Here is a 26,914-nt window from a genome sequence, read left to right as displayed (position 1 = left end):
TCTTTCCACTTACTCCTCTGCTTCCAGTCCAGCGGCTCCATCCCTGGGGAGTCTCGGAGGAGGAGTAGAGTAGGCCTGAGCAGGAAAGAGACAGATACCCTTTGTGCTCAGCTTGGGCTTTCTGATGGCAGTGGGAGTAGAATGTGTTACCAGATTGGCAATCAGGGGCTAATTGGTTTTGTAAGTCTTGAGGCTTTGAGTGCAAAAATCATTCCTACAAGAGCAGATGTCAATGTCAGGGTCTAGGAAAGTAGGCGGTGGGGAGGACAGGGAGATGACATTTACCGAGTGACATGTTATGTATTCATCACAACTCTGTAAAGTAGAAATTGTCATCTCAGTTTCATAGACAAGGAAACAGAGTCCCGGAGATGTTAAGTAACTTGCCTAAGGTCACACACTTTGAGGTTAGAATTCAAACCTAAATCTTTTGGCTTCAAAAGCCATGTTCTTTCAGTGTCCCAAGAAGTACATCTTGTGAACAGGAGCCATTGTTACCTGAATGGTAGTCCCTGGTTTTCTTGATTCCGAGTGGCCCCAGCTCTTCACCCACCATCTAGGGGGTCTTTGCTGGTTGTGTGGGATAATAAGATACAGGGTCAGAGAGTGGCACTAGGGCCACAGTTCCTCACCAGGTGGTAAAGCTGAGGTGTGCTGGCTCATGCCGTTTGATCTTGCATACCTAGCAAGAGGCCAAAAGTGTCCACTGGTTAAGAGTTAATTTTAGGTGGGAGGAGAAAGGGTACAAAGCTGTTAACCTAAATAAAAGGCCTTTCAAAGCGAGAAGCAACAAACATTTATTTGAGATCAAAAAAGAATAGCTATTCGAGAAGCACTGATTCAAGCAGAAACCCAAATAGTGTCCTGATTGGAGACAAAGGAGAGGGGTATTTATGAGAAAGGGAAGGAGAACAGTCACATCAATAGAGGGAAGGGAAGGCATTTCTATTGGTACAATAAGCTAACATAGTTATGCTAATTCTAAACAACGTTTTTAGTTTTCAGTCAGGTAGCCATCAGTCCACTAGTCATAATATCTGCTGTCCTGTTATTTTTGCAGACAGTTCTTAGGGACACAGTGTTGCTTTGGACCCAGTCCAAAGGTTATTTTGCCATATTTTAACATTCCAAAAGTTTGAGGCATAAGACTTGTAAGGCAGTTCCTCTGGGGTGGCAGCTCTGACTCCATTTTAAAGTGGCTCCTTTTATATATATGTATATATGTATTAAACAAACAAAAAACAATGCTTAGGTTTGGTTCTAGACTTGCAACTTACTACCCAGTTGTCCCGGGTGTCCTCAGGTCAAATATTTTCTCTCTGGGCCTCATTTTCTCAGCCATAAAATGAGGTGACTGGGTTAGCTCAATGACTTCAAGCTGTATGCCTTGGAGGCCTTAGGGGTTCTATGAAGGAGACTCAGGGCTTGTTAAAGAGAGGAGTATGTTTCTTCGTTATGCATTTCCTAAGATATTTACCATTTATTGAGCGTTTACTCTGTGCCAAGCACTGGTTAAACACTATATCCATTGCTCATCTAACCCTCTCAGCAACTCAGGTAATCTTTTTATTCCCACTCAACAAGGTTAAGTTACCTTGGCCAGGGTCACACAGATGGTAAGTGACTAAGTAAGGATTCAAACCCAAGTCTGCCCCATACCCTTAACCACCAGGCTGCTGCCTTCTAAAGAATAGCACGAGAGCATAGGATTTTTTTGTTAGTTTGTTTTTACATTTAAAAACAATCACTTTTTATATTATAAACATCTTTTGTCAAAACATCAGTTTTATTGAGATTTCTTACATGCAATAAAATTCACCGATTTTAAGTGTAGAATTAGATGAGTTCTGATTCTCATGATATGGAATATTTTTATCAACCCAAAAAGTTTTCTTGTGCCTCTTTGAAGTTAATCCCCTCTCCCTATCCTTGACCCTTGGCAAACACTGATATGCTTTCTGTCACTATAGTTTTACCATTTCTAGAATTTCATATAAATGAAATAATAAAAAATGTGGTATTGTATATTTAGCTTCTTAGCTTAATGCTTTGGAGATTTATATTGTTGTGTTTATTTCTTCTTATTGGTGAGTAGTAGTCTATTATATGGCTATGCCACAATTTGTTTATTCATTGACCTATTGATAAGTATTTGGGACTTCCAGATTTTTGGCTATTATGAATTAAGTTGCCCTTAATACTAGTACAGGTCTTTGTGTGGATATGTTTTTATTTCTCTTGGGTAAATACTTAGGAGTGGGATTGCTAGGTCAAATGATGTTATTTTTCTATTGCTGTGTAACAAGCTACCACAAACTTAATGGCTTAACACAACACACATTTATTATCTCACAGTTCTCTATGTCAGAAGTCTGGGTAAGCTCGACCAGGTTCTTCGCTTAGGGCCCTCACAAGGCTGAAATTGAGGTGTTTGCTAGGCTAGGTACTTATTGGGGTATATGGGAAAGAATCACCTTTTTCCTCAGGGGCCTCTTTCAGCTCTTTAAGGTTGCCCACATTCTTTCTCACATGGCTCCTCCATCTTCAAACCAGCAGTGCATGTTGAATCCTTCTCACTCTTCCAATCTCTAGTTCTTCTGCCACCAGCCAAAGAAAACTGCTTTCAAAGGAATGGTGTGATTAGATCAGGCCCACCCAAACAATTTCCCTTGGCTTTATGATGTGACATAATCACAAGAGTAACATCTGGGAGTAGAGGTCATGGAACCATCTTAAAATTCTGTCTACCACATATGTTAAGTGTATATTTATAAGAAATCATCAAACTATTTTCCGAAATGCCTGCACCATTTTACTTCCCAAGAGACGTATATGAGAGTTCCAGTTGCTCCACATTCTGGTCAACACTTGATATTGTCAGGGTTTTTTTTCCTGTGTGTGGGTGGGCAGAGCTTATAAATAATAGTTAATTTATTTCTCACAGTTAGAGAGGCTGGAAGTCCAAGACCAGAGTGCCAAGCAGGGTCAGGCGAGGGCCCTCTTCCAGATCACTGAGTTCTTGCTGTATCCTCTTATGGTAGAAGGGCTGTGTCTTTTTAATTGTAGCTATTGGTGAGTGAGCAGTGATAGCTCTTGGTGGTTTTAATTTGCATTTCCCTAATGACTAATGATAATGAGATCTTTTCATATGCTTATTAGAGCATAAAATTTTGTTTGATGAAAGGTTCAGCTGCTTTTTGTAAAAAAAAGGTCGAAACCCACTGTCTTAGATAAACTATGAGGCTCTTACAGAGTCTGTAATCTGTGAATCTCTTAGTGGGACCCAGGGCCCATCTCCTTTCCTGAAACAAAACAGTGTCTTAAATGTAGGTAAATCATCAGTATAAGCACTGTGCTGTATGTGTACATGAGAGATGAAACCAACAAACATTTCTTCATTATCTACAGGGCCGCAGTCCCAATCTGAAATTATGAAATCCAAATCATTCTGAAAACCAAATTTTTTTTCTTATTTGGCATCAAAATCCATTGATAGCAAAACCTATGGTTTTTGTTTTTGTTGTTTTCTTGCAGAAGGATCCTCTATTGTCCCATGCCTGTGTTGGCTGCCTGGAGGCCTTGCTTGACTATCTGCATGCCAGGAGCCCAGACATCGGTAGAATCCCTCCCTATTCTCTAATGTTCCCATGGGGGAAATGAGATGGTGCCAGCTCCTGCCACCTGACCCAGACTGCCATCCTCTGATCAGAAATTTGCATTCATTTTTTAAAAATTCTTTTAACTCTGCAAGGGCAGTTTTGCCCAGTATACAGATGAGGACATTGAGGTTCAGAGAGGTCAAGCAACTTACCCAATCACCGTCACAAAACTCTTAAGTGGCAGAGCACTTCCTGTTGCCTGCTTCCTACAATATGGGATGTGTGGTCTTCCTGAGTCAGGCAGCATAGGTGGACAGAATCCCAGGGAAGAAAGAAACTTCCTGGGGTCAGCTCGTCCAATGCCCTGCCTCTAGCTGAGCGGCCCATTTTGAGCCAATAGGAGAAAGTCCTCCTTAGTAATGTTCCAAAGCCTTTGGAAAAGCAGCAGTAACAATCCAGGGTGACTGGTGTTTCCTTTAGCACTCCACGTGGCTTCCCAGCCCTGGAATCGGTTTTTGCTGTTTACCTTCCTGGATGCCGGAGGCAGCTCCTTCCTCAGACCAGAGATCTTGAGGCTCATGACCCTGGTAAGTATGAAAAGGATGGTCTTGTGGTCTGAAGAATGTCATGAGCTGGGTGGTCCTGTGGAGGCCAGGCACACCTTACTTTAGGTAACCCTAATCCTTGAAGTTAGAGGGGCTGGGCAAGCCTTCACCCTACAAGAGGTCTGCTCAGAGAACTCCTCTAAATGCCCACATCTCCTCACCCCAAAAGAGCCAGACACTTTCATTCACTCATTCATGAAACATTGACCAGAGCCTAGCCTGCCTGCTAGGTACCAAAGACGCTGATGAGCGAAATGCCCTGCCTTTAAGGATCTTTCAGTCTAGAAAAGGAGAGAGACAAGGACACTATAGTTAAGATGTGATGGTATAAATGATAGAGTAGAAGATATGCTAAGTGCCTGGCATGCAGTAAGTGCCCACTGAATAAACAACAAAGCAGGGAGTCTGTGATAGTGAAGTGAATCAATGAATAAATCAGTGCTTGGTGGGGGAGCACAGAGAAGAGAGTAAGTACTTTTGCCAGAGCTGGGAGGGAGAGGTGAATAAGAATGTAGTGAGCACTCAGTACCTGTCTTTACTACAATGAAAGAACATTCATCAGTGAAAGTAACATTTTAGCTGAGGCTTGAATGGTTAATAGGCAAAGGGGAGGAAATGTAATCCAGGTAGTGAAGTGAGAACAGGCTACAAGCACATGGCAGTGTGTTTGGGTAACCACACATGGTCCATTTTGACAATGAGTGTGTGGTACAAGGCCAAGGGGCAGGCGAGGAATGTACCGAAGGGTGCAGCAGGACCAACTAACTCAGGGTCTTGCAGTCTGCCTCATTTATCCCACTTTCCCATGACAGAGCCCTGCTCCAGTCCACCAGCTCTGAGCTCTTTGAAGGCAGGGTGCTGTTGGTTACAGATCTGTGTCCTCAGCCCAGTGCAGAGCACAGCAGGGGCACAGGAAATGTCTGAATGGAGATGCTGAATCACTGCATGTTTGGGGGTTTCTCTCCCTGGACCAGTTTGTGCGGTTCCAGAGTAGAAGCATCCTCTCTCATGAAGAGGTGGATCTTGTTCTGCGAAGCGCAGCTTTGGCTGACCTCTCTACCCTCTCGAACAGCACACTCCGGGCTCTGCATGGCTTCTTATTGCAGGTGGGTAGGAAGGGGATGCCATGTAGCCATTCTGAGGTTAGACCCTCCACACTATCTTCTGTGTGGAGGGTGGGAGTTCTGGCCACAGCAGCCAATGGAGGTGGTGGATACAAGGGGTGGAGGGTAGAGAGGGCCTGTGTGGAGTGGGCTCTGGGAGACCTGTCTTCTCTGCCTTTTTCTCCCCTCAGGTCCAGAGCATGGGCCTCCCAGCTGATCATAGCATAGCCCAGACCCTACAGGTCTTGGAAGGCCTTTCCCCCAGAGGCTCCTCAGCCCAGTCACCCCTGCAAGACATGCTGTATCCTTTCTTGCATCTGGGAGCTTTGGCCAGGGCAGAGTCACCCAGGCTATGGGATGGTGTGGCATCATTCTTCAGGACAGGGTGGTGCGCTACCTCTAGCCCAGTCCTCTAAAGTAAGCAAGAGTCAGTGAGAATAATTAATAGTGATAGCGATGACAATGACTTGTTCTGTTTAAGATCCTCCCAAGGGCCAGCCACATTACATGCACTGTTATCTAATCCTCATAGCAGCTAAAAGTATTAACATAGTTGTAACAGACCAGACAGGTTAAATGACATGCCCAGGATCACACAGTGGTAGCATCAGGATTTGATCCCAGATTTGCCTGTCTCCAAAGCCACATCACCAAACTCAGGAAGGAGCTAGTCCTTCTCCAAGAATTCTGGAGAAAGTTCCCCAGCTCAGTTGGCACAGGTGCTTCCCTCAACACAACATGGTGGTGCTGGGTAACTGGTATGTCCTTGAGAAAGCTTGGGGCTGTGGGCAGTGGTCAGAGGCCCTCTTGGAGGGTTGTTGTGATAGTCTAGAGACACTTTCATCTGGTGTGTGTGTGGTGGTGATACTTCCTCCCCTACCCCACCGGCTGCCTTCCCAGCTTTCCTCTTCTTTTTATGGAATAATTCCCTGTCGCATAGCAACTACCAAGCCCCAGAGTTCAGGTCCGGATTTTAGAATCCAGCCCACTATTCTTGGGAGCACTTCTGTTCTTGTCTGACCCTTTCTGCCTTTTTGGGGCTCTGGAGCGTGGTTCTCCTTTGGTTGGCCCCACGTCTCTGCTGTTTTCCTCATGTTTTGCTGCCAGCTGCCTGGGAGGGGTGGCTGTATCTCTGTCCCACATCAGAGACTGACCCTCGGGACTTAAAGGTCCAGAAATGGAGAGAACTGAGACCTGAAGAAGACAAAGTCAGGCCACAATAGTTGGGGAAATGGATGACACTGCAGCCATTTATCTGAATCCATTTATTCCACTGTTGAAACGGAATCAGGAAATAAAATGATACACTCACGTGCCTGTGTGAGCTGTCCAAAAACATTTCACTCTCAACTTATCTTGGCCCCTTCTTCCTGGTTCCTCAGCCAGGATAGATGGTCTCCTCAGAGACGGCGCTGGGGGCCGAATTTCCTCTGGTAACATAAAGAGTGACAGTGCTAGTGAGTGCCTTGGCTGTACGCAGAAAACGCAAGCCAGGCCATCCTCGGGGCTGGACGGGCAGAGAAAGGCCATGTGTTTGGTGGTGCTGCGATCCCCGTGCTGACAGGCACTTTACCCGTTGCTTTACCTCATGTGAAAATGGAGAGGTATAACTTCCAGGCAAGGAAGCTGAACTTCCAGCTCTCCAGTTCAGCGAAAATGTCCCAGCTTAGACCTTCCTGGGTAAAGCAGATCCCGTGTCCCTTTCTCTCAAGGCCCTCCTCGGAGCTTGCATTTGTATACCCACGTGTGCGGTTCTTTTAGCCTCTCCCTTTCCAAGCTCAGCCCAGCAGGCCTCTCGCTCCTTTCCCGCCTGCCTTGCCGAGGTCCCCGGTGTCCAGAACTGGCTAACCCACCTTACTTCTCGGATCTGGCTATACTGACCCAGCAGAAACTTCGTCCTAATGAACTGACGAACTCCGTTTAGAAATTGGTGGACCGGAGAGGTGAGCAGGTGATGCACTAACTGCGCACTGCAGGTTCCTTAAAAAAAAAACAAAAAACTGCTAGTCACGACCCGCTAAACTGATCTTGCCAAAACTGTCAGCTGAGGAAACAGTTTCGTGGACGGGGCTCCCGGCCGGTGTCAGGGCCCAGGTTTTGACGCACCCTTAAAGTTGGTGGCCGACTTAACTTCCTCCAACCGGATCTTTATCGAGCACCACGCACCCCTACGGCGGCGCATGGTGGTTGGGATAAAACTCCACAGTACCTCCACACGAGCTGTGCCCAAGCCCGCCGAGCCGGGGCCGGAAGTGAAGTCAGCCTCGCTGGCGACGCGGCCAGCGCTTATTGGCCAGGAGCGGCGCAGTGGGCGGGGCTGCGGTCCTAGTGCTGCTGGTCGCGGTTACTGTGGGGTTCGGCGCCTGTGCTGGCTTCCCAGCGAACCCTCGAGCCGAGCCACACGCGGAGGGCTTAGCTGCCTGCCCCTTTTCGCATCGCCTATCCTGGTAGGTGAGGAGGGGTCGCCGGGCAGGAGGTTTCCCAGTGGGAGTGGGGCGAGCGCAGGCCTAGAACAGGCTGCAGGGGAGTGAAATTCGGGTTCCCGGTCGCCTCATCTCGTTGGAAAGGCTCATTCTCTCCTCCCGGAACCCGAAAGGCCAGGGTCCGCAAGCTCAGGGCCCACCACCACCACGCCACTCTTGCAGAATGGGTTCCTACGCGGAGCTGAGAAGAGGTCAGAACGCACGGGCCAGGAGCGGGGTTGAGAGGCCAGATAAGTGGGAGTAACAGGGAAGGCAGGATCCGCCCCCACGCACTCCTTTTTCGGCTTTCTTTTCTCACTTCTTCCCTACTTCAGTCATTACCTTGCCATCTGATATTTCCCTGGCCCCAAGTTCTGCTCTAGCCTGGGTCCGGTTTTCTTGAGTCTGGAGCGTGACATTGGAAATTAGGGGATCCTGGGTGAACTTGGACTACTTTTCATTCTCTAGCTTTCAGTTATATGTGTGGTGTGTGGACGATTCTCTACATGACCTCTGTGAGATCTCACTGTCAATAACTGAGCATCTCTCCCTTGCGGCAGGTGTCCTAGTAGAACAGTCGCCCCCTCAGAGATAGCCTATGCCCATTTAGACTCTTGGTTTAGCCTGGGAATAGCTGAGTGACTGTCTTGGTTTCCACATTGGTAAAGTTGGGCCCCGGTCATCCGAGTTTGCGGACTTCTCTGACCACTGTATTTAAGATTGCACCCCACTGACTCCCTCTCATCTTTCTGTGCTTGTTTTACAAGTTAATTGGTTGTCTCTTACCCCTACTGAGAAAATAAGTACCGTGAGTGCAGGGAGTTTTATCTTATTCACTACTGTACTCCCAACTTTAGAACACTGCCTAGAACATGGTAGGTACTCAATAATTGGGGAATGTTGCCTAAATAGGAACAGGTGTTCCTTGTGGTGCCTATGGTTCCAAAGTGAGTGAGCAGTATCCCTTTTACCCGAAAACAGCCCTGCCTCCCTTCCTGCCCTGCATCCCTTCTTTTCTGATGACAGAAGTCAGGGAAGACCAGAAGTTTTACATACTCTATGACTTCTTGGGTTTCCTTGACCAGATACATTCCTAGGGAGGCCAGGATAGGAGGGTGGGTTGAGAGAGAATGATACTGACAGGCCCCTCCTTCCCCAGGCACAGTGCCTCACCCATTCCTCCCTCCTTGAAGCACGGAAGTGACCTCCCTATCCCTGTTTTACAGTGAGGAAGCTGAGGCTTAGAGAGGCTGAGCATTTTGCCTGTGGTCCCACAGTTGGAAAGAGCAAAGGCTCCAGCCCAGAGCTCCAGATGCTAATCCCTGCGCTCTAAGCATCCCTGCACTGATGACATTTATCTCCTCCCTCCCTCCTACCATCCCATAGTCTTTATTGTGTTTCTGCTGTTCACAGACCCTGGGCTAAGGACTGGGGCTCCAGGGCTTCCCAAAGCAGGGTTCTTGGTATTTGGAGGCTATGCCATGTTGTGGGAAGTTGCCATTCACCTCACTCTATATAACACTAAGCTCTGAGTCTTACTTCCTTTCTCTGGATAACTTACCTAGCTCCAGGGTTGTGGACATGGACCTTCTTCAGTTCCTGGCCTTCCTGTTTATCCTGCTACTGTCTGGAACGGGAGTCACAGGTACCCTAAGGACCTCCCTGGACCCGAGCCTGGAGATCTGTATCCTTTGGGTTGAAGATGGGGTTAATGAACTGTGCCTGAGGAGTCTAATAAATGAGTTCTCTCTATACCCACAATCCCTTGGGGCATTCCAGGGATGGAGCAGGCCCAGCAGAGGGGAACAAGAGAGAAAATGTAAGGTACTCTATAATTAAATCTTGATCAAGTCAGTTCTTTTTTGAGCCTCAGTTTCCCTATTATGTTAGATGGAGGAGGCAAAGCACCTCTCTCAGAGCCATGAGGGCTCTACAGATTGTACATATATGCCTAACACCTGTGGGCGAGACCCTGGGCAGAGACTCAGGCACTGGCGTCCTGGACCACCTACTCTGGGCCAGGCTTTGGGGACACAAAGATGAGTCAGGACCAGTCCCTGGCTTTGAGGCCTTCAGAAGCCTCATATTGCACTTTTGATCAATGCTCTGATGGAACATGGGAGGGGCAGGGGAGAAACACTGCTGTGCCTTTTGAACTGAGTCTTGAAAGAATAGAAACTCAGAGAAGGGTGGGGGATATCCCAGGCAGAGTGCACAGAGGAGTGGAGGTTCTGGAAATAGTGAATGGTTGTGGGAGATGGAGGGAACGCCATGGGGAGGGGAGGGGAGGGCAGGGCAAGAGCCAGGTCCTTAATGGTTGTGTTCAAGCTCTTGGTTGCAGAATCCTCCGAACTGGACAAATGATACATTGCAGGATGCGTATGCTTCTCAGACAGTTTATTCCTTCCCTGGGGGTTTAGGGGGGTGGGGTGGTCTCAGGCTTGGGCATCTGTGGCCCTTGCAGATACTCATTGGTCAAGAATGGGACCTTTGGGTTGAGACCACTGAATTATCCAGGCAGGAATATTGGTGCCCGTTCCTTAACGCTGCTCAGACAAGAAGATGTTTGAGGTGAAGCGGCGGGAGCAGCTGTTGGCACTGAAAAACCTGGTCCAGCTGAATGATGTCCACCAGCAGTACAAGATCCTTGATGTCATGCTCAAGGGGCTCTTTAAGGTACGTGCAGGCACAGGGCAGCTCATGGCAGGGCTAGTCTTTGATCTGGGCACTGAGGGATGAGTAGGAGTTACCTAAGGGGGCGGTATTCCGTTAGGGAAGGCTGCATGCTCAAAAGGTTTGAAGTAGGGTTTAGGTGAGTGGGGCTGGGGCTGGTCTGTGAAGGCCTCTGCAAAACTACTCAGCCAGGCGGGGGTCTCTCAGGTGCTGGAGGACTCCCGGACAGTGCTCATTGCTGCGGATGTGCTCCCAGATGGGCCCTTCCCCCAGGACGAGAAACTGAAGGATGGTATGGTCTTCCCACTCTCCTCCCATCCTCCTCCCGACTACTTTGATTTTCTCTAGTTGTTTTTTCCTTCCTGTTCTTGTCACTTTTTTCCCTCTGGAAGTACCTCTTGTGGCACCTTCCAAGTGTTCCTCTTTGGTGAATGGGCACTTAGTATATGGTTGTTCAAGAATTTCTGGGCTTCAGAGCCAGTCTTTGTGCCCTTGACACAAATGTATTCCTTTGTGCTTGGGGCAAGGGAACCAGGAAGGAGCCTCTGCCTGCTATCACGCCAGGGGTCCTGGCCTTTTCCACCACCCTGACCCTTCTGGTAGAGAAGGCAAGGGTTGTTCCCATTTACAGGTGAAAAAAACAACCCTGTCACAATAACTGGCCAGTGCAGGCAGTTACCAGCACTCTTTACTACTATTCTGAAAGCCCCAACTCCCTGAAGTCCTTTTTGAGTTAAGAGGGGACAAGCATGGCTAAATAAGATGAAAGAATATTCTGTGTCCCTTCATCCCCTCTTCTAAGAATTTCCAGTGGTAATTTTCCCATTAATTGGTTACCTTCTAGCAATAAAATTTTGATTACACTGAGAGAGGATGAAAAGATAAAAGTAGCTTTTAAATATTGAATATTGGGTACTTTTACAAATATCATCTCTAATCTCCGCTGTAACTGAGAAAGGTACTATTAGCTCCATTTTTTCAGATGAAAAAGGATAAGTGGTTTGCCTTGGCTCTGTAAACCAAACCCATCCCTGAGTTCTTTGAGGTTCAAGATTGTTCTGAAGCCCAGGTCTCCAGGCCCCACTTGCCCCAACCTGGCATATCTTTGGAGGAGTCCGCTTGTCTCTCTGTGTGGCCGGGTCAGTGCTGGTGAGGACTGCCTGGGCCTTACCTGCGGGACTCAAAGAGGACTGGATCCATACTTATTTTTCATGTTAGCCTGGGTCGGGGGGACCTGCCACTATGATGGACGCTAAACTCAGCCTAAAGTGACCTGTTGACTAGAGGAAGGATATTAGTGGGGAAATCGATTAAATTCGAATACGGTCTATGGAGTCGTTAATGGTATTGTAGCAATGTTAATCTGTTGGTTTCCATCGTTGTACAGTGGTTGTGTAAGATAATAACATTTGAGGAAACCAAGTGAAGGAATTCTGTGGTGTATTATATAAATCTAAAATTATTTTTAAATAAGAACTTAAGCATTTAAAATAAAATTAGAAGAGATTTTTAAAAAACAAACCCTGATATGTGGCCCAGCTGTCCTAGCAGACCTGACCCCTCACAGATGTGATAGTTGTGCCGACGCCAGGGTCCTGCTGTGGGCATTTGGATGACAAGTCGGGGAGGTTAGGGCCAGCAAAGCCTCCTGTGGTGCATATGCCTCCATGTGTAAAATGACACCCACCCCTCTGGTCCCCACAGTAAACTAGTCTTCTAAGCTATGATGTACAGGAGAAAGAGCAGGGCCTTTGCAGTCAGACGGACCTGGGCTAGTAGCCTATATTTGTACCTCGCTAGCCCCTTGAGCCTCATTTTCTCCTGTGTAAAATAGGAACAGCAGCCACATCTCTCTCTGAAGGTGGTTTTGAGGATTCAGTGATCTGGTGTACATAAGGCCCTTAGCACATACTGCACATGGGGGCAGCAGCCTGTGGGCAGCAGGCACTGGTCCCTCCTCTGCTTGGTGGGCTTGCCTCTGTTCTCCGGCGGTTGCCTGGGGCTGGCCAGGAGGGCAGTAGGAGGGCATCTGCCTTGGCTATTCCTCAGGGTCTTCTCTCCAGCTTTCTCCCAAGTGGTGGAGAACACGGCCTTCTTCGGCGATGTGGTGCTGCGCTTCCCCAGGATCGTGCACCACTACTTTGACCGCAACTCCAACTGGAATCTCCTCATCCGCTGGGGCATCAGCTTCTGCAACCAGTCAGGCGTCTTTGACCAGGGGCCCCATTCACCCATCCTCAGCCTGGTAAGGACTGGTGCAGAGGAGGTCTGGACCCTCTGTCTCATGGTGTGCTGTGAGCCTTGCCTCTGCCTGCAGCTAGGCCTGAATGTAAGCCCTTAGTTGTGTTTCCTGTTATGAGCCTCACAGCACCTTGAGGTGTCATCTCAAGGGGTTCTGTGCTGACCTGGGTCCCTAGGGGTCATCACCTGGCCTACATCTGGCAAGCCTTGGGCGTGGGTTCCTATGCAGAGGGAGTGGCCCGCGGGTGAGCAAGAGGCAGGATAAGGCAGGGGATGACTAGCGTTTCCTCATCTGCAGATGGCGCAGGAGCTGGGGATCAGCGAGAAAGACTCTGACTTCCAGAACCCATTCAAAGTAGACCGCACAGAGGTGAGCTGTGGGGATTTGTGCCTCTGCTGAGTTATGGGAAGCCAGGTCCTGCAGGGGCTCAGGTGCTTGGGGTGGTGCATGCAGGATTTGGACTTGGAGCCAGACATGTCTGGGACTGGGTCCAGGAACCATCACTAGTTCACTGGTGCCTTTGGGCAAGCCACTGCCCTTGTTTTAGCCTCAGGCTGTCTGTTCATGGGAGGTGGACCCCATCTGTAGGGGGCAGTCAGAGGCTGTGAACATACCTACCCAGTGTATAATAGGCACCCCACATGAGGTGAATGACAGGGAAGGCAGGGGAGGTCAAGTCATGCTCTTCTTTGCCCTTGAGCCTCTGATCACTGAGGTGGACTTCTGTCCTACATTTCTTCACATGCTCTCATCCTAGGGGCTCAGCGTGGGCTCTGAGAGCTGGAAGCTGTTGGAAAGGATGAAAGATGGGGTCACATGAACTGGAGCAGAGGAGGGGATCAGAGGTGGCAGGGGGGCCAGAAGGGCTAGAGGCTTGGACTTATCAAGTCACAGGCTCACCCTTGGTGCAGGGTGGGTGTCACGGTCCACGAGGGGTCTCAGATTTTGTACCCTCCTTGCAAGCTAACAAGCTAGCCTGCTACTGTTTCATGGTTGCCAACAGGTCAGAGACATCAGAATTTTCTACAGCGAAAGCTATGTCCAGACTGTGGGCCTGATCACGTTGGTTCTCCTTGTTCCCTGAGTCTCCCAAGGGTAACACAGGGGCCCAGGCATGCCGTGCAGACAGTGGGTTTGCATCACTGCCAAGGAACACCAAGCTTGGGAAATTTACTGCTTTTATAGTGAACAGAAACAAACCTGCTCTTTGCGGAGAGATATCACCTCTACCTTCAAGGTTGCTCTCTGCAAACATAATCCTGAAAAATGGCCCAGGTACAGCATGGTCAGGTAGGGTGCTGCATTCTTGGTGTACGCAGCAGGAACATGCAGGGATGCTCAGGTCCAAGGCAGATTGCTTTCCCCACAGTCCACCTCTCAGCCCTACATGTCTTGGCCTAACTCAAATTGTTACATGAGTATACTATTCAGTTTATCTAACCGGGAGAGGCTAGGGTGAGATTTGTTCAATTTGTCTCATACTGCATTTAATTATAGGTGCCATCAACAAGACTAAGCAGCAGGATGAGCCCAGCTTGCAGTATTGATCTTGGCCATGTGCTCTAGGGTCCCAGACTCAGTCAGCTGTGATCATTGCTGAGGGGACCAGAAGGTCTTATTTTAGACAACCAGACTGTGGTCTAAGGCCAATCTGTTACCCATTACCACCCACACAGGAGTTTAGATTGACCTACTGATCTTTGATGTTCTTGCTAGTAATTACAGGGGGCCATAGATGGCCACAGATGGACCCAGAGCAACCTTCATCCCCAGTGGAGAGATACTCTATGGCCCATTGTCTCCCACATGTTACACTTGACTTGGGACACTGCTGAACTCTGAGTTGTATAACCCCAGGCCACACAGGCATCAGGAGATGGAATTGTATTTGTCACATAGAAACAAGGTTGTACTGGCCTGTACGTCTGCACAGGGTCACTTCAGGAGCTGCCTTTGATGGCCAGGCACAACAGAATAGTTCATTACTGACTGTGCATGTCAGTTTTTCTATCACATGTTTGAGAATGACACACCCAGCAGCTGGTCAGATTGTCATCTGCAGCTGCCACTTGGCTTGGGCAGACCCTAGGATTGTTTTGCCAAGTGGCAGTGCTGGATCTAAAGGACCAAGAGGATTAATTGTTCCCTTCCCTCCTGGGATCTAAGCTGTTCTCTCCTTGGATGTTAGGATTATTGCTACAAAATCGGAATGCCATATGCCAGGACCTATAATTTCACTTTTTCTTCAATCATCCCCTACTCTCATCTAGATATATGTCCAGAAGGGTCAGATGTGAATGGGGGCAAGGGCATTCTTACAAAATTTCAGAGGCATATCATATCTCACATCGTAGCCCACATGGACTACTGTAGAGGGATTTGGCAAGGAATGTACTCAACCAATTGGTCATTATTTTAGTGAGCTTGAGTCCATACCATTCCGACCAGGGACTTCAGGTGGTCCAACCAGAAATAGAAAGTTGACTTTGTGCCAGTCCACGGTGTGTTGCCAATTCTAGTACAGTGGTGCATTCCGGTGGTTGGTAATGACTGTCATCTGTGTCATGTAGCCTTGATCAGCACTTTGAATCAGGTCCATCTTATCAGAGAGAGGGCCTTGCTATGGGCATCTAAGTGAGAGACCCAGACTGTCCAGTTGTCAACCACAGTTTGTTTCCATGGTTCATGGCCCCGAAGAGGGATGGCTGTCTTTGATCTGCCAGTCTGCAGTCTTCTAAGTGACAAACCAAGTGGCTAGGACACTGACAACAGTTAGTAAAAATATAACATGCCCATCATTTGGAGTATTGTCTAGTCAAAGATGTGGGCTTTGAATTCAGGTTGTTGTCTAAGTGGCCTTTATGGCAGCTAGTCTTCCAGTGTTGTCACTGGCTTCTGCTGCCCATAGACAGCTATGTCAGGGGTCCTAAAACTGCCCCCAGGTTTGATGATTCACTAGGACTCGCAGACTCTATGGTCATGTTCACAGCCATGGTTTATTACAGTGAAAGCACACAAAGCAAAGGGAAAAGGCGCATGTGTGAAGTCTGAGGGAAACCGGGCACAAGCTCCCAAGAGTCCCCTCCCAGTGAAGTCACACAGGGCATGCTTAATTACCCCAGCAACAGATGACAATATGTGTGAAAAGTTGTCTATCAGGGAAGCTCATTAAAGACTGCTGGCTGGTCACATAGGCACCTTCTGCCTAGCACATACAAAATTTGAGAACCCCCAGGACGAAAGCAGGTATTCAGCATAAAGCACATTGTTTGCACAAACAGCTCAGGCACAGGGAGCCACTTTATCATTTAGGATGGTGGGAGCCCTCTCAGAATCCAAGTTCCCAGACTCCAGCCAAGAGCTAACCTTGGAAGTAGGCGTTTCAAAGAATGACATTCAGGTTGGCGATGTTAGCTCTTTTCTGCATAGCACCACTTGCTACTAATTCATCTGAACTATCAGTGGACCAGGCCTGAGTGTTTAGGGTCATCTCTGAATAGAGTACCTTGTTGAGGCAGTGGCTTTACTTCAGGCAGCAGAGTTGGGGATATAGTTTTCCCAACTAGGGAAGCCACCACCTCTTCATGTAAAACCAAGATGACACTTTCCCCAGCGTTGCTTGCTGCAGTCACAACCCTGATAAGTACCCCGGGTAAGGAACAGTGAGGGCTGGGTCCTTGGTGTACCCAGCAGGGATGCTCAAGGCTATGGTAGATTGCCTTTCCCAAGGAGAACATGTCCACAGGGAGGCTTTATTGCTGTGGTGCTGGCTCTCCTCACCCTGCAGGTCACAGACATCTCTTAACTGGGAGGGTGAGAGCATGCACCACAGAGAGAGTGGACGCCAGGGGAGATCTGGTTCAGCTGCATCGTGATGTGCTCTGCTTGGACATACTATAGCAGCAACACACTCTCCTCACTGGCTGGAGGCAGACCCAAGATTTTCCTCACTTTCGATGTCTACCACGGACCTGTCTACCCGCAGAACCCGGGCTTGCTCAGCTCCCCTCAGATGCTCCCTTTACACTGGCGAGTGTTCTGGGAGTCCTCTCCTACTTTGTACATAGCCATCGCTAGAGACAACTTGTGTCAGGCTTTGTGCTGGCTGCCGTCCCTGTCTAGAGGGGGCTGGCGGCAGGGAAACACGGTCCCAATCCAGCATGATCACTGTGCCAGTGGAAGTGGTGAGCCGTGGGAGCCCTGAGGGGGAGCCTGACCCAGCCTCTACAGATAGGTGGTGGAGGCTCTGGAATGAGTAAGGGTTGCCAGGTAGACCAGCTCAGGGAATATCTTCCAGACAGAAGGACTAGCTTCAACAGGGGCTCAGAGGCATAGCATATTTACTCATTAAGCATTTAGTGAGCACCTACAGAATCCTGGCCACTAGAGAAACAGACCAGCCCTGCTCTCCTGGGAGTGGCATTCTTGTTGGAGGAGATAGTCAATAAAAAATATATACTATGGTAGGTGGCAATGAGGGCTATGGAGAAAAAAGCAGGGGAATGTAGTTAAGGAGTTCCAGGGTACAGTGGAGGTACAGTCGCTATTTTGCGTGACTTGGACACAGATTCTTATTGAGAAGACCTGAAGGAAATGAGGGAGCCAGTATATAATCCGGGGGGACAACATTCCAGGCTGAAGGAGCAGCAAGCACAAAGGCCCTGAGGAAGCTTATTTGGAGGGGTGAGGAGTGCGAGGAGGCACGATCAGAGTTGTGGGCCAGGTCCCAAGGCCCTTGCAGGGCTTCTCAGGGGCATTGGCACTTACTCCAAGAGCAGGGTGACGGGCTCTGACTTACCCCTTTAAAGGGTCAGCCTGGCTGCTGTGTGGAGAATAGTCTGAGGACCAGGGTGGAAACGGACACTGGTGAGGCTGCTGTGCTTTTCCATTTGGGAGTGGATGGTGGCTTGAACTGGGTGACACAGTGTGGCTGGTGAGAAATGGTGAGATTCTGCTCCTGTTTCGAATGCACAGCCAATAGAGTTTGCTAAGGAAGCAGATACAGACTGAGAGAAGCATTAAGGATGACGTGAAGATTTTCGGCCTGAGCATGTGGAGGAATGGGGCTGCCATTTTCTAAAATGGGCAGACCATGGTAGGAGCAGGTTAAGGGCTGGATTGGGGATCAAGACTTTGTTTCTGGACCTGGTGAGCATCTGATTGAGGATGGCGGGGACACAGTTGGCTATAGGGCTCTAGATTTCAGGGGAGAAGTTAAAACTCAAGTTCAAATGTGAGTCATGCATACGAAGAAAATATCAAAAGCCGTGGCCACCATCACCATCACCCTGGACACCATCACCCTGGGTTGCGGGGGGGCCTTGGGGCAGATAGAGAAATGGTGTGAGGACTGAGGCCTTCAATGCGGCTGCAATTAGAGGTTGGGGTCATGAATGAGGAGGAACTAGCTACCCCAAGAAGGTGCAGTCAGCACAAGAGTAGCAAACCTAAGAAAGGTGTTTCCCAGACGCCACGTGAGGAAAGTTACAGGAAGGAGTGATGGGCCTGTCAACGCTGCTGGAAGGTCAAGGAAGATGAGGCCTGAGGACTGGTCACTGGATTTTAGCAACACGGAGGCCATTAGGGATCTTAATGGAAGCTGTTTTGGTGGAGGGCTGCGGACAAAAGATTGGATTTCGAGAGAATGAGAGGAAAGGAATTGGACACAGGAAGTACACACAGCCCTTTTGAAGAGTTTGTTTTCTAGGGGAGCAGACCGATGGAAGAGTTGGAAGAGGGTGTGGTTTTGAGGAGAATTTAGTCAGATGGGAGAGATTATGGCATGTTTGCATCTTGATGGAAATGCCCCCTTAGGGAGGAACTGATGGTGCAGGCATAGGACTGGCTGGGGTCTGGATTGCCAGGCAGCATTAAGGGCTCACTTGAGTTTAGTGTCAGGAACTTAAAGTGGGCATTAACCAGGCCTAGTGGGAAAGGGATCCTCCGGGAAAGGGATGGGCAGTGTTTCTCTTCTGCCCCAGCTAGATTTGGGCTCCCCTGCTGAGGCTGAGCCAGCTGGGGCTGAGGAACCAGGATCTTTTGACTTGCCCGTCCCCAGCCAGAGGGCATGGGGGTGGCCTGAGGGGTCTCCCAGCTCCTCATCTCTCCTAAGAGAATCAAAATTAACTCATAGGGCTAGAAGGCAGAGTGTGGTGGGGGAAGCACTGTGCAGAGAGGTCAGAGGCCTGGGGGCTGGTCCCAGTTGGGCCTCCCACTTGCTGTGTGACTTGAACATATCATTCACCCCCTCTGGGTCACTCTTCTTTGTTTTCAGCCCATCTTCCAGATTTCATGGCTCAATCTAATGTGATAGGTAGATTACTCCACAAGGTGGAGCTCCTAGTTTGTTTTAATATCTACCTTGATCAAACATTTGTCAAATCTGCCCTAAGAACGAATAAAATAGGTATATGTTATAGCATAGCTACCTGAATTTTGAGTACTGTTGTATTTCATATTCTAACATGATTCATTCATCCACTTAAAAAATACATACTGAATGCCATCGACAAGCCAGGCAGGCCCTGTGCTAGGGGCTCATGGCCAAGTGAGCAATGTCAGACACTACCCTCCTGTCCTATTCAGTGGGGATGGCAGACACGAAGCAGGTGATCACAAGGGAGGCGTTGAGAAGGAACTGGAGGAGGCAGTTCCTACCCTCGCCAGGAGTCAGGGCAGGTCCCAGAGGGTGTGACAGTTGAGCTGGAGTTGATGTGGCAAAGAAGGCGGGGGGTGGAAAGCATTCTGGGTCTGGATCACAGCATGTACAGAGGCCTAGAAGTAGGAGAAAACGGAATCCAAGAACCAAAAGGCGGGGAGTGTGAGGGAGGAACAGAGGTGGGCAGGGTAGCCCTGCAGATGCAACTGTGTGGAACTTTACCCTTAGAGTCATAGAGAGTCATGGAAGGGATTAAGCAGGAGTATGACATGGTCACATTTGCATTTTGAAAAGATCTGGCTGCAGTGAGAATGGCTTAAGAGGGACCAAAGTAGGTGTGGTGAGACCTTGGGAGGCCGTCAGAGTCACTGGGAGAGGGGCAGGGGTGGAGATGGGGGTAGTGATAGAAGAGACAGAAGTGTGTGGGCTTGAGAGAGACTTAGGAGTTAAAATGAGCCAGGCCTTAATGATGGACTCTATGAAGACAGAGGGGTATCTGGTGAAGGGTGGGGGCTCTTCAGTGGCTTCCCTACTCGCCTAGACTGGGGCGCGGGGCACCACTGTTCATGAGGACAGGGACGCTGGAAGGGGACTGGGTTTTGGGGAGATAGAGCCATGCCAAGTTGGGAGCATGTTCGGGACATCCTAGTGAAGGTGCCAGGCAGGCGTTTAGTTATGGAGGTGTGAATTTGAGGAGTAACTGACCATACAGACATAACAAGTCATAGGTTTGAAGAGAGCAGAGGGAGAGGACAGGGTCTGGGGGTCATTCTGGAAGAATACCCCCACTGAAGTCCTCACTCTCCTCCGACCCCTGCTCGCCCTTTGTCCCATCTACCGGACACCACTGTCCGCCAACTATGGAAGCCATGAACCTGGGTACCGTCATCTTCTCTTCTTCCCACCCCTTTTTCAGGGTTTGTCAATTTACAGATCAGAATCTGACCTGCCTGTTTCCTGTACACCTCTTGCGTAGACAGGATGCCTGCTATCTCTCATTCTCTCTGGCTACCCTCCCTCCACAAGAGTGGCACCCAGGGCTTGGAGCCCATATGTGGTTATCAGGCACCTTCACCCTTGGAGAAGTCTGTTTATTGTTTCTATGATGCCTGTGCAGGCTCACACATTGGCACCTACCTGTCCCTCTGCCTGGAATGTTCTCCTTCCCTCACCCTGTTTGCTTGTCAGGCCTCTGCTTATCTTTCAGGACCCTCTCAGCAGTTGTCCCCAAGCCCATTTAATTATCTCCATGTCTGCAGTCTCCCTGTGGACAGGATCTGTGTCTAAGCAACCTTTCTGTCCCCACAGCGGCCTGGCTCAGAGTAAACTGCTGCCAGCGGACTAAATCAGACCACTCTGCTCTTGCCCTCAGTTCATTTCCAGCACCGACCCTTTCCAGAAGGCCCTGAGAGAAGAGGAGAAACGCCGTAAGAAAGAGGAGAAGCGGAAAGAGATCCGGAAAGGCCCGCGGATCTCACGATCGCAGTCCGAGTTATAGCCCTGTCGCAGCCCAGGGTCCAAGCGGCCAGGAGGAGGCAGCGTGGCTAAAGTGCAGCGGCATTGACTGGTGGCGAGAGCCAGCCCCTGTGAGGGGGAGGCCACGTTTGCTTGGCTCCCTGGAGCTGGCTCTTAGCTCCAGCTAAAGGGACTGGGCGGCAGGCCAGATTTCCTCCTGGAGGGGGCTTCAAGGGGACCTTCAGAGGACATTTTGCTGCAGACCTAACCCTGTGGAGATGCTGAGAGAGGCAGGAGGAGTCCAGGGCTGAACCCTCCTGGTGGGTTAGGACTGCTGGCCGGCTGGCTGCTGCCCATCATGGGGAGGTAGCAGAACCAGGCTCTGAGCCATGTGTGGAGGTGCCACGCCTGCTGCTGACCCCACTGTGTCACTGAGCCACCTGGCACAAGTTCTAGCCCCCAACGGAGACACAATAAAAGCCAGCAAACCCTCTGGGTCAGCAAACCCTAGTTTGGGCCTCAGGTAGCTGTGAGGCCCTTTATGAGGTAGGTGGCAAGGGGCCTGGGTTGGGGGACCAGGGGCCCTCAGAGATGTAGAGAGCACCTTAGAGGATGTTCCCGTCTCATCTGGGGAGCTCCAGCCCCTGGCGAGGCAGCGAAAGAGGAGCTTGGCTTAGGTCTCCTAATCCTTTCTCAGCACTGCCCTTGACAAAGGATCCGTGTTAGGAAGGGACCAGAAGTGTCCTGGGAGGGTATTTAATCCCAGATGACCTTGGAGCAACATGATCTCTGTCCTCAGCTATCTGGGTACAGTCATTGAACAGCCACAGAAATAGTCAACTTGTCCTCTCTGGCAGTGCTGGGAGGCCCTCGACTTGTGTGGGTGGGGGCTGCAGGGGGACAGGCTGCATCTCTGCAGAAGGCTGTGCTTTGTAATGGCCAGGCTGCTCCAAGCTGGATTGGTCAGAGAGTGAGCTCCCCAGCTCAGGAGGTATGCAAGCAGAAGTCCTGAGTGGGCAGCTGCCCTTTAGTCATGATCTTCCTGGGCAGAGGAGGGAGAGGCTTTGGTGGGAATTCTAGCTCTGTCTGTGACTTTGCCAAGCCAGAGTCTGTCTGCCTCTTAAAAGAGGAGAGATATAATCATCCCAGGAACAGCTCCGCCCCACCCCCCCACCCCCACCATGACAGAGCCCAAGGGAGACCAGACTTGTCTCAGCCCATCAGACTTGCTGAGCAACCCTGGCCCACCCCTTCTCTGTTTGTGGCTTTACTGGGAAAATAAATTTGATAATGTCCGAACTGCTTGCCCAGCCCTGAACTTCTTCTCGGAGGTTGGGGCCTGGCTTCTCAGGGACAGGACCGGACCCTCCTCTGATAGTGTCTTTGTCCCATAGATTTGCTGAGCACCCACTGTATGCACAGCCAAGAAAGGGACCAGTCTTACCTGTTTTCACCTCTTTCCTGTCTGACACTTCTGTCCTCCTAGGCTCTTCCTTCCATACCTTCAGCCTCTCCGTCTTGGTTGATAACTTCCTCTCCTCTTTCAAATGGTCCCAAGTTTTCCCATCTGACACCTTCAGAAAAACAAACAGCGCCAACCTGCTCTCCCCCTCTCTCCTTCCCTGTGGTGCATTGTTGACTGTTGTGGTCACTTGTTCTCCACCTTGAGTGTTACTGCAGGCAGTCTGCCCAGCTCCCCTGCTGCGCGCTGTAAAGGCCTCAGAGTACTGTTTGTTCAGCTTTCTTGCCCCTAGGATTCAGTAAAGTGACGGAAATGCCACCAACCAGATGCACCAGCCTGTGAATGGTGCTGGTATAGGCAGTGGCCACAGATACCGGGGACAGCAGGCAGGGTTGGGGGGAGTTCCTAGTGGCCAGACCCGCTCTAGGGGTGCGCAGCACTGGAAACGGTGATGTTTTCAGCAGTGTTTTCAGCATGGTTTTGGATATTCCTGTCTGTCGAATTTCCAGGCCCAATCTGAGGCACCCCTATAGTCTGGGAGCTCCCCTACAGTCTGGGAGCTCCCCATTATGCTCTAAAGCAGGGTTTCTTACATTTGGGGCCAGATAATTCTTCGTTATGTATGTGAGGAGGACTGTCCTGTGTTGTAGAATATTTAGCAGCATTCTTGGCCTCTACCTGCTAGATGCTTGTAGCAATCCTCCTAGTTATGACAACCAAAATGTCTCCAGACATTGCTAGATGTCCCCTGGGGGCAAAACCTTCCTGGTCCCCAGCCCTTCTCCCTCCTTATCTCACCTCCACATCTTCCTCCAGGTCCCCAGTCACTGCCTGCAGAGAGATGCTATTGATAGTTTCCTCCTGAGAAGATCTGCCCAAGCTTTTGGGTCACCGTGTTGTCCTGGGTCTCTGCCCTTGGTCTGCATCTGCGCTGTCTCTTCCTGATCCCTCTTTCCTCACCTGCCCCTTAAATGAAGTGTTTTTTTTGGTCTTGTCTCTCCTGCTCTTTTTTTCTTGACAGTTGCATCCTCAGACCACAAAGCAGACGGCACTTAAACTCTCTTGCCATTGGATAACCCTCAGTCATTTCAGCTTATCCAAAACCAAACTTGTTATTTCTACCCAGAAGCCTCACCTCTGTGTCAAACCATGGTGTACATGCTCTTGCTTACAAATCCTGGAGGAATTGATATCTGAATTGACTCCTGAAAGACTTGGGGAGGGGAAGTACTGTGAAAAAAGGCCCAAAAGAGGAGGCATCAAAAGTAGTAAATGAAAAAACATGCAGCACTCCCTTCTATGACCTGTAGTTAGGTGCCCAGGCCCTGGTGGGTGTCCGATCATCTAGTCTGGACCCTCCCTTTTCAGATCCTGAGTAGTGACTTGTCTGACGCTGTTTTCTCTTTGGGACCAGCCTCAGTTCTCCCAGCCAAGTCAAGGTGTCAGCTGGAAGTCATGTTCAGTTAGGTGAGATTCAGGACCAGAGGGAGAATGTCAGTGTTTTGCTGAGGCTGGTTCCAGTGCCACCACCTTTCTTTCACAGTTCCTACTGACCCTTCACTTTGCCCCCTCAGACCACTTTGCTAGGAACCAGGGCCTGGCAGGTCCTGCTGGGAGCCGTGGGAGTGCCCACCTTCCTGCCCCGGTGCTCAGGCAGCACTCTTCAGGGAGTTACTGAGGCTGTGGGATGGGAGGGCACTGGATCAGAAAGAGTCATGGTAGGCCAGCAGACAGTCACACATGCACACACACACCCAGTGTGGGGAGCCCCATGAGAGCCACTGAGAGGTGCAGTTGATGGCACTGTCCAGCTCAGTGCTCGGTCCAGAGCAGGGCATCAGGGTTTGCTTTCCTGAAAGTAGACAATGAGAAGAACATTCTTGTCTTTCTTCCCCAAAATAAGACTATTTGTTATATAAGTTCATTATAAAAGGTTTTTTTTTTAAATTATTATTTTTGCCTACAGCACCTAGTCTTCCTAGGTGGTCTCCCATCCAAGTACTAACCAGGCCCAACCCTGCTTAGCTTCCAAGATCAGACATCAGCCTTGTTCAGGGTGGTGTGGCCCTAGACCACAGACTATGGCTCCACTGGGGTGTGAACCCAGGACCTTCTGCATATAAAGCAGACATGCTAACCGCTACACTATGGAACCATGTCCTATAAAAAGTTTTAAACAATACTGGAGCTGCCTGGCTAACTTTAGGTAGAGCACGAAACTCAATACTGAAATACCAAGAAGAAGGTAAAATTCACCCTAAATCACCGTTCTTATAACCATGACTGACACTTTGCTGGTGGGCCCTCCATCCTTTTTGCCCTTCTCATGATCACATAGATCTCCATTTTTTTTCGATTACAATAGCTACCTTATATGGGGACTTACTATATGTCAGGTTATACACCAAATGCTGGCTGGCCCTTGTCCATGTCCTGGCTACACTAGACAGTTCTCACCTCAATTTTAGGTTTCCTTAGGTTTTTATGTTTAATTGTCTGTCTTTTCACTAGACTGGAAGCTCTCAGAGGGCAGGGACTGTTTGCCTGCCACAGAGGTGTTCAATAAATATCAAATGAATGTGCAGATCTCACTGAATCTTCAACTGTGAGGGAGCACTATTCCTATTTAGAGATGACAAAACTAAGGCTTAGAACGGTTACCTAACAGCCTGAGGTCACTCAGTGCATAAGCGGGTGGGTATGTCTGCGTCCATACAGCCCGTGAGCTCCTAAGTCCTGACCTTCACAGGAAACATTTCCCTTTTAACAATATATTGCCAAAGCCTTTGTCGGCAGATACATATTTATGTAGGTAATGTTTAATGATGCCATGGTATTCTATCGTATGGTTATAATTTATTCATCAATGCCTTCGTTACAAGGCTTCCCAGTTAGAGGACGTTGGGATGAACAGCTTTGAACACACTTCTTTGAGCACTCATTCTTTTTATTCCTTAGAATAAATTCCTGGAAGTTTGCACAGTTGTTTACATCGTGACGAGCTGCAAGATGCGGCAGTGTGGTGCTTGAAGGAGTGGGAATCTGAGTGGGCTCCGTGTCAGAATCCCTGCAGAACTTTGTCAAAATGCTCGTGCCTGGGTCCCGCCTCAGGAGGCCAGTGGTCGCCCGGCCCCTGGCATTGTTTTACAGATCTGCTGGCGGTTTCTGAGGGACGTGCCAAGAGATCCTTAGGAAGAAGCACGCGGTCGCCGTAGGAGCAAAGTAGCAAAGGTGATCACTGCGCTCTGCATTTGGACGGCTCGCGGTCACGTCGAGCCTCCGTTTCAGCCTCTGTAAGGGGCTTGGGAGGGACGCGACTTTAACAGTGTTGATACTCCTCCGGGCCCCACCGTTCCGGGGCCAGATTTGATTCTACCCGCTCTCCCAGGCAGGCAGGGCCGGGGTGGGGTGGGGGGAGCACGCTGGGAAGGTGACGTAATGTGCTCACAGCTTGCTCCAGGGGGCGACCCGCGGGCCGGGAGCGTGTTAACCCTTTAGACCTTGGCGAGTGGATGGCGTAGCTTGCGGAGCAGACCCAGCAGAATAGCGAGCGGCCCCTTTAAACGAGGAGAAGGAGGTTGGGCTTAAAACCAGAAGGCTCCTCTTCGCATTCGCTACGAGACCGCGAGAGGAGGGACCTCACTATGCAAATCTGAGCTGCTGATCGATGACGCGCCATCACCCCACGCGCCGCTTCGCGCGCCGATTGGCTATGACGGCCCTGGTCTCATTGACAACAAACAGGGGTGCGCGCGGCCTGGGGGCGGGGCCGCAGAAGGCGCGGGTCGGGGTGGGGGAATCCCGCCCCGCCCCTCCCGCGCGCTGCAAACATGGCGGAGGGTGGCACCGGCCGGTGAGGCGGTACCGGGCGGGGGTGTCATGGGTGGTGGCGGCGGCACTGACCCCGCATCTCCCTGAGCGGGACCACAGGGAGGCCTCTTCGCGGAGCCGAGCGATGGACGAGAGCGGCGAGCTGGGCGGTCTGGAGACCATGGAGACGCTCACGGAGCTTGGCGACGAGCTGACCCTGGGGGACATCGACGGTGAGTGGCGGGTGAGTGGGTGGGAGTGCGGGGGCGCGCGGGGAGGAAGGGGTTACGGCGGCGCGCGCGGGTGCACGTGCCCCCCCCGCCCCGAGCTCCGGCTCGCGCCGCACGCGCGGTCGCCCCAGCGATCCCCAGCCTTTCCGGGCGCTGCGGATTTGAACCCCAGCCTGGCTGCTCCGCTCGGGAAGGCCATGGGATCTGCTCCCGGCGCCATATGTCTTTAACCGGAGCGAGGGTCGTGAGGCCGGTAGCGCAGAGCTGGGGGCGTCGCGGGGGTCGGTAGGGAGCGACCTGAGGAGAGCGCGTGGCCGCCGGCTCCCTCGCGCGCCCACATGCGCCGCCCCGGGTCCCGCTCTCCCGTCGCCCGTGGCTCCGCGTCGCACCTGTCACTCCTCACCCGGCTGCGGGGGTGGCTTTGGCATTCCCGGGACCGGGCCCCCAGGCTCAGCGACCCCAGCCCTGGTCTTTTGGATTTGACCCACGGCTGGGTCTCCCGTCGCTCTCGAAACTTTAAGCAGCGAGCGGTTGCAGAAGCAAGTTGCTGATGAAGCGACCGGTGGCGGCGGAGTGTGGACGTCTATCTCCGGAATGGAGACATGGGCGTTCCTG

General features: G+C 50.4%; 3 protein-coding genes, 1 non-coding gene and 1 pseudogene across 7 annotated transcripts in view; 3 read left to right on the top strand and 2 right to left on the bottom strand.

Annotated features, from left to right (window-relative positions):
• The window catches only part of MEI1 (meiotic double-stranded break formation protein 1), a 60,961-nt gene extending 53,766 nt beyond the window's left edge, over positions 1 to 7,195 (top strand). The window contains exons 27-31 of the mRNA XM_006917371.2: positions 3,535 to 3,616; positions 4,080 to 4,186; positions 5,179 to 5,310; positions 5,499 to 5,608; positions 6,415 to 7,195. Of these exons, the coding sequence (XP_006917433.1) occupies positions 3,535 to 3,616; positions 4,080 to 4,186; positions 5,179 to 5,310; positions 5,499 to 5,608; positions 6,415 to 6,460 (477 nt within the window). The 3' untranslated portion in view covers positions 6,461 to 7,195. The remainder of the gene's footprint in view (positions 1 to 3,534; positions 3,617 to 4,079; positions 4,187 to 5,178; positions 5,311 to 5,498; positions 5,609 to 6,414) is intronic.
• A 417-nt stretch (positions 7,196 to 7,612) lies between these two features.
• Positions 7,613 to 22,096, top strand: CCDC134 (coiled-coil domain containing 134). 4 transcript variants are annotated; one of them, XM_015593597.2, is made up of 7 exons: positions 7,613 to 7,754; positions 9,335 to 9,453; positions 10,324 to 10,445; positions 10,650 to 10,734; positions 12,506 to 12,687; positions 12,982 to 13,053; positions 20,651 to 20,787. In XM_015593597.2, the coding sequence occupies exons 2-7, from the start codon at positions 9,351 to 9,353 to the stop codon at positions 20,666 to 20,668; spliced, it is 582 nt and encodes a 193-aa protein (XP_015449083.1). In that variant the 5' UTR covers positions 7,613 to 7,754; positions 9,335 to 9,350; the 3' UTR covers positions 20,669 to 20,787. The 4 variants fall into 4 exon arrangements, with proteins under 4 accessions (XP_015449083.1, XP_006917432.1, XP_015449082.1 ...); XM_006917370.3 differs by having other exon boundaries at positions 7,615 to 7,754; positions 20,715 to 22,096; XM_015593596.2 differs by having other exon boundaries at positions 7,632 to 7,758; positions 20,715 to 21,323.
• Positions 22,097 to 24,216: 2,120 nt separating this feature from the next.
• Positions 24,217 to 24,332, bottom strand: LOC112484242 (annotated as a pseudogene).
• A 9-nt stretch (positions 24,333 to 24,341) lies between these two features.
• TRNAI-UAU lies at positions 24,342 to 24,414 on the bottom strand. Its single transcript has one exon. It is a non-coding gene; the product is annotated as a tRNA-Ile (tRNA).
• A 1,638-nt stretch (positions 24,415 to 26,052) lies between these two features.
• Positions 26,053 to 26,914, top strand: part of SREBF2 (sterol regulatory element binding transcription factor 2) — a 54,231-nt gene continuing 53,369 nt past the window's right edge. Inside the window, exon 1 of the mRNA XM_006917369.3 lies at positions 26,053 to 26,302. Within this exon, the coding sequence (XP_006917431.1) occupies positions 26,215 to 26,302 (88 nt within the window). The 5' untranslated portion in view covers positions 26,053 to 26,214. The remainder of the gene's footprint in view (positions 26,303 to 26,914) is intronic.

Source organism: Pteropus alecto, unplaced genomic scaffold (genome assembly GCF_000325575.1).
Source record: "Pteropus alecto unplaced genomic scaffold, ASM32557v1 scaffold157, whole genome shotgun sequence".
NCBI classification, from domain to species: domain Eukaryota; kingdom Metazoa; phylum Chordata; class Mammalia; order Chiroptera; family Pteropodidae; genus Pteropus; species Pteropus alecto.
Note: the sequence above shows the minus strand (reverse complement) of the source record. Positions and strands in the feature narration are given on the sequence as shown.

What these genes read in the sequence shown, in the direction of transcription:
- CCDC134 (XM_006917370.3), top strand. Translation starts at nt 9,351, where the DNA reads ATGGACCTTCTTCAGTTCCTGGCCTTCCTGTTTATCCTGCTACTGTCT. An exon ending in ATTCACCCATCCTCAGCCTG is followed by an intron (nt 12,688 to 12,981) that starts GTAAGGACTGGT and finishes CCTCATCTGCAG; the next exon opens with ATGGCGCAGGAGCTGGGGAT. An exon ending in TCAAAGTAGACCGCACAGAG is followed by an intron (nt 13,054 to 20,714) that starts GTGAGCTGTGGG and finishes TCTTGCCCTCAG; the next exon opens with TTCATTTCCAGCACCGACCC.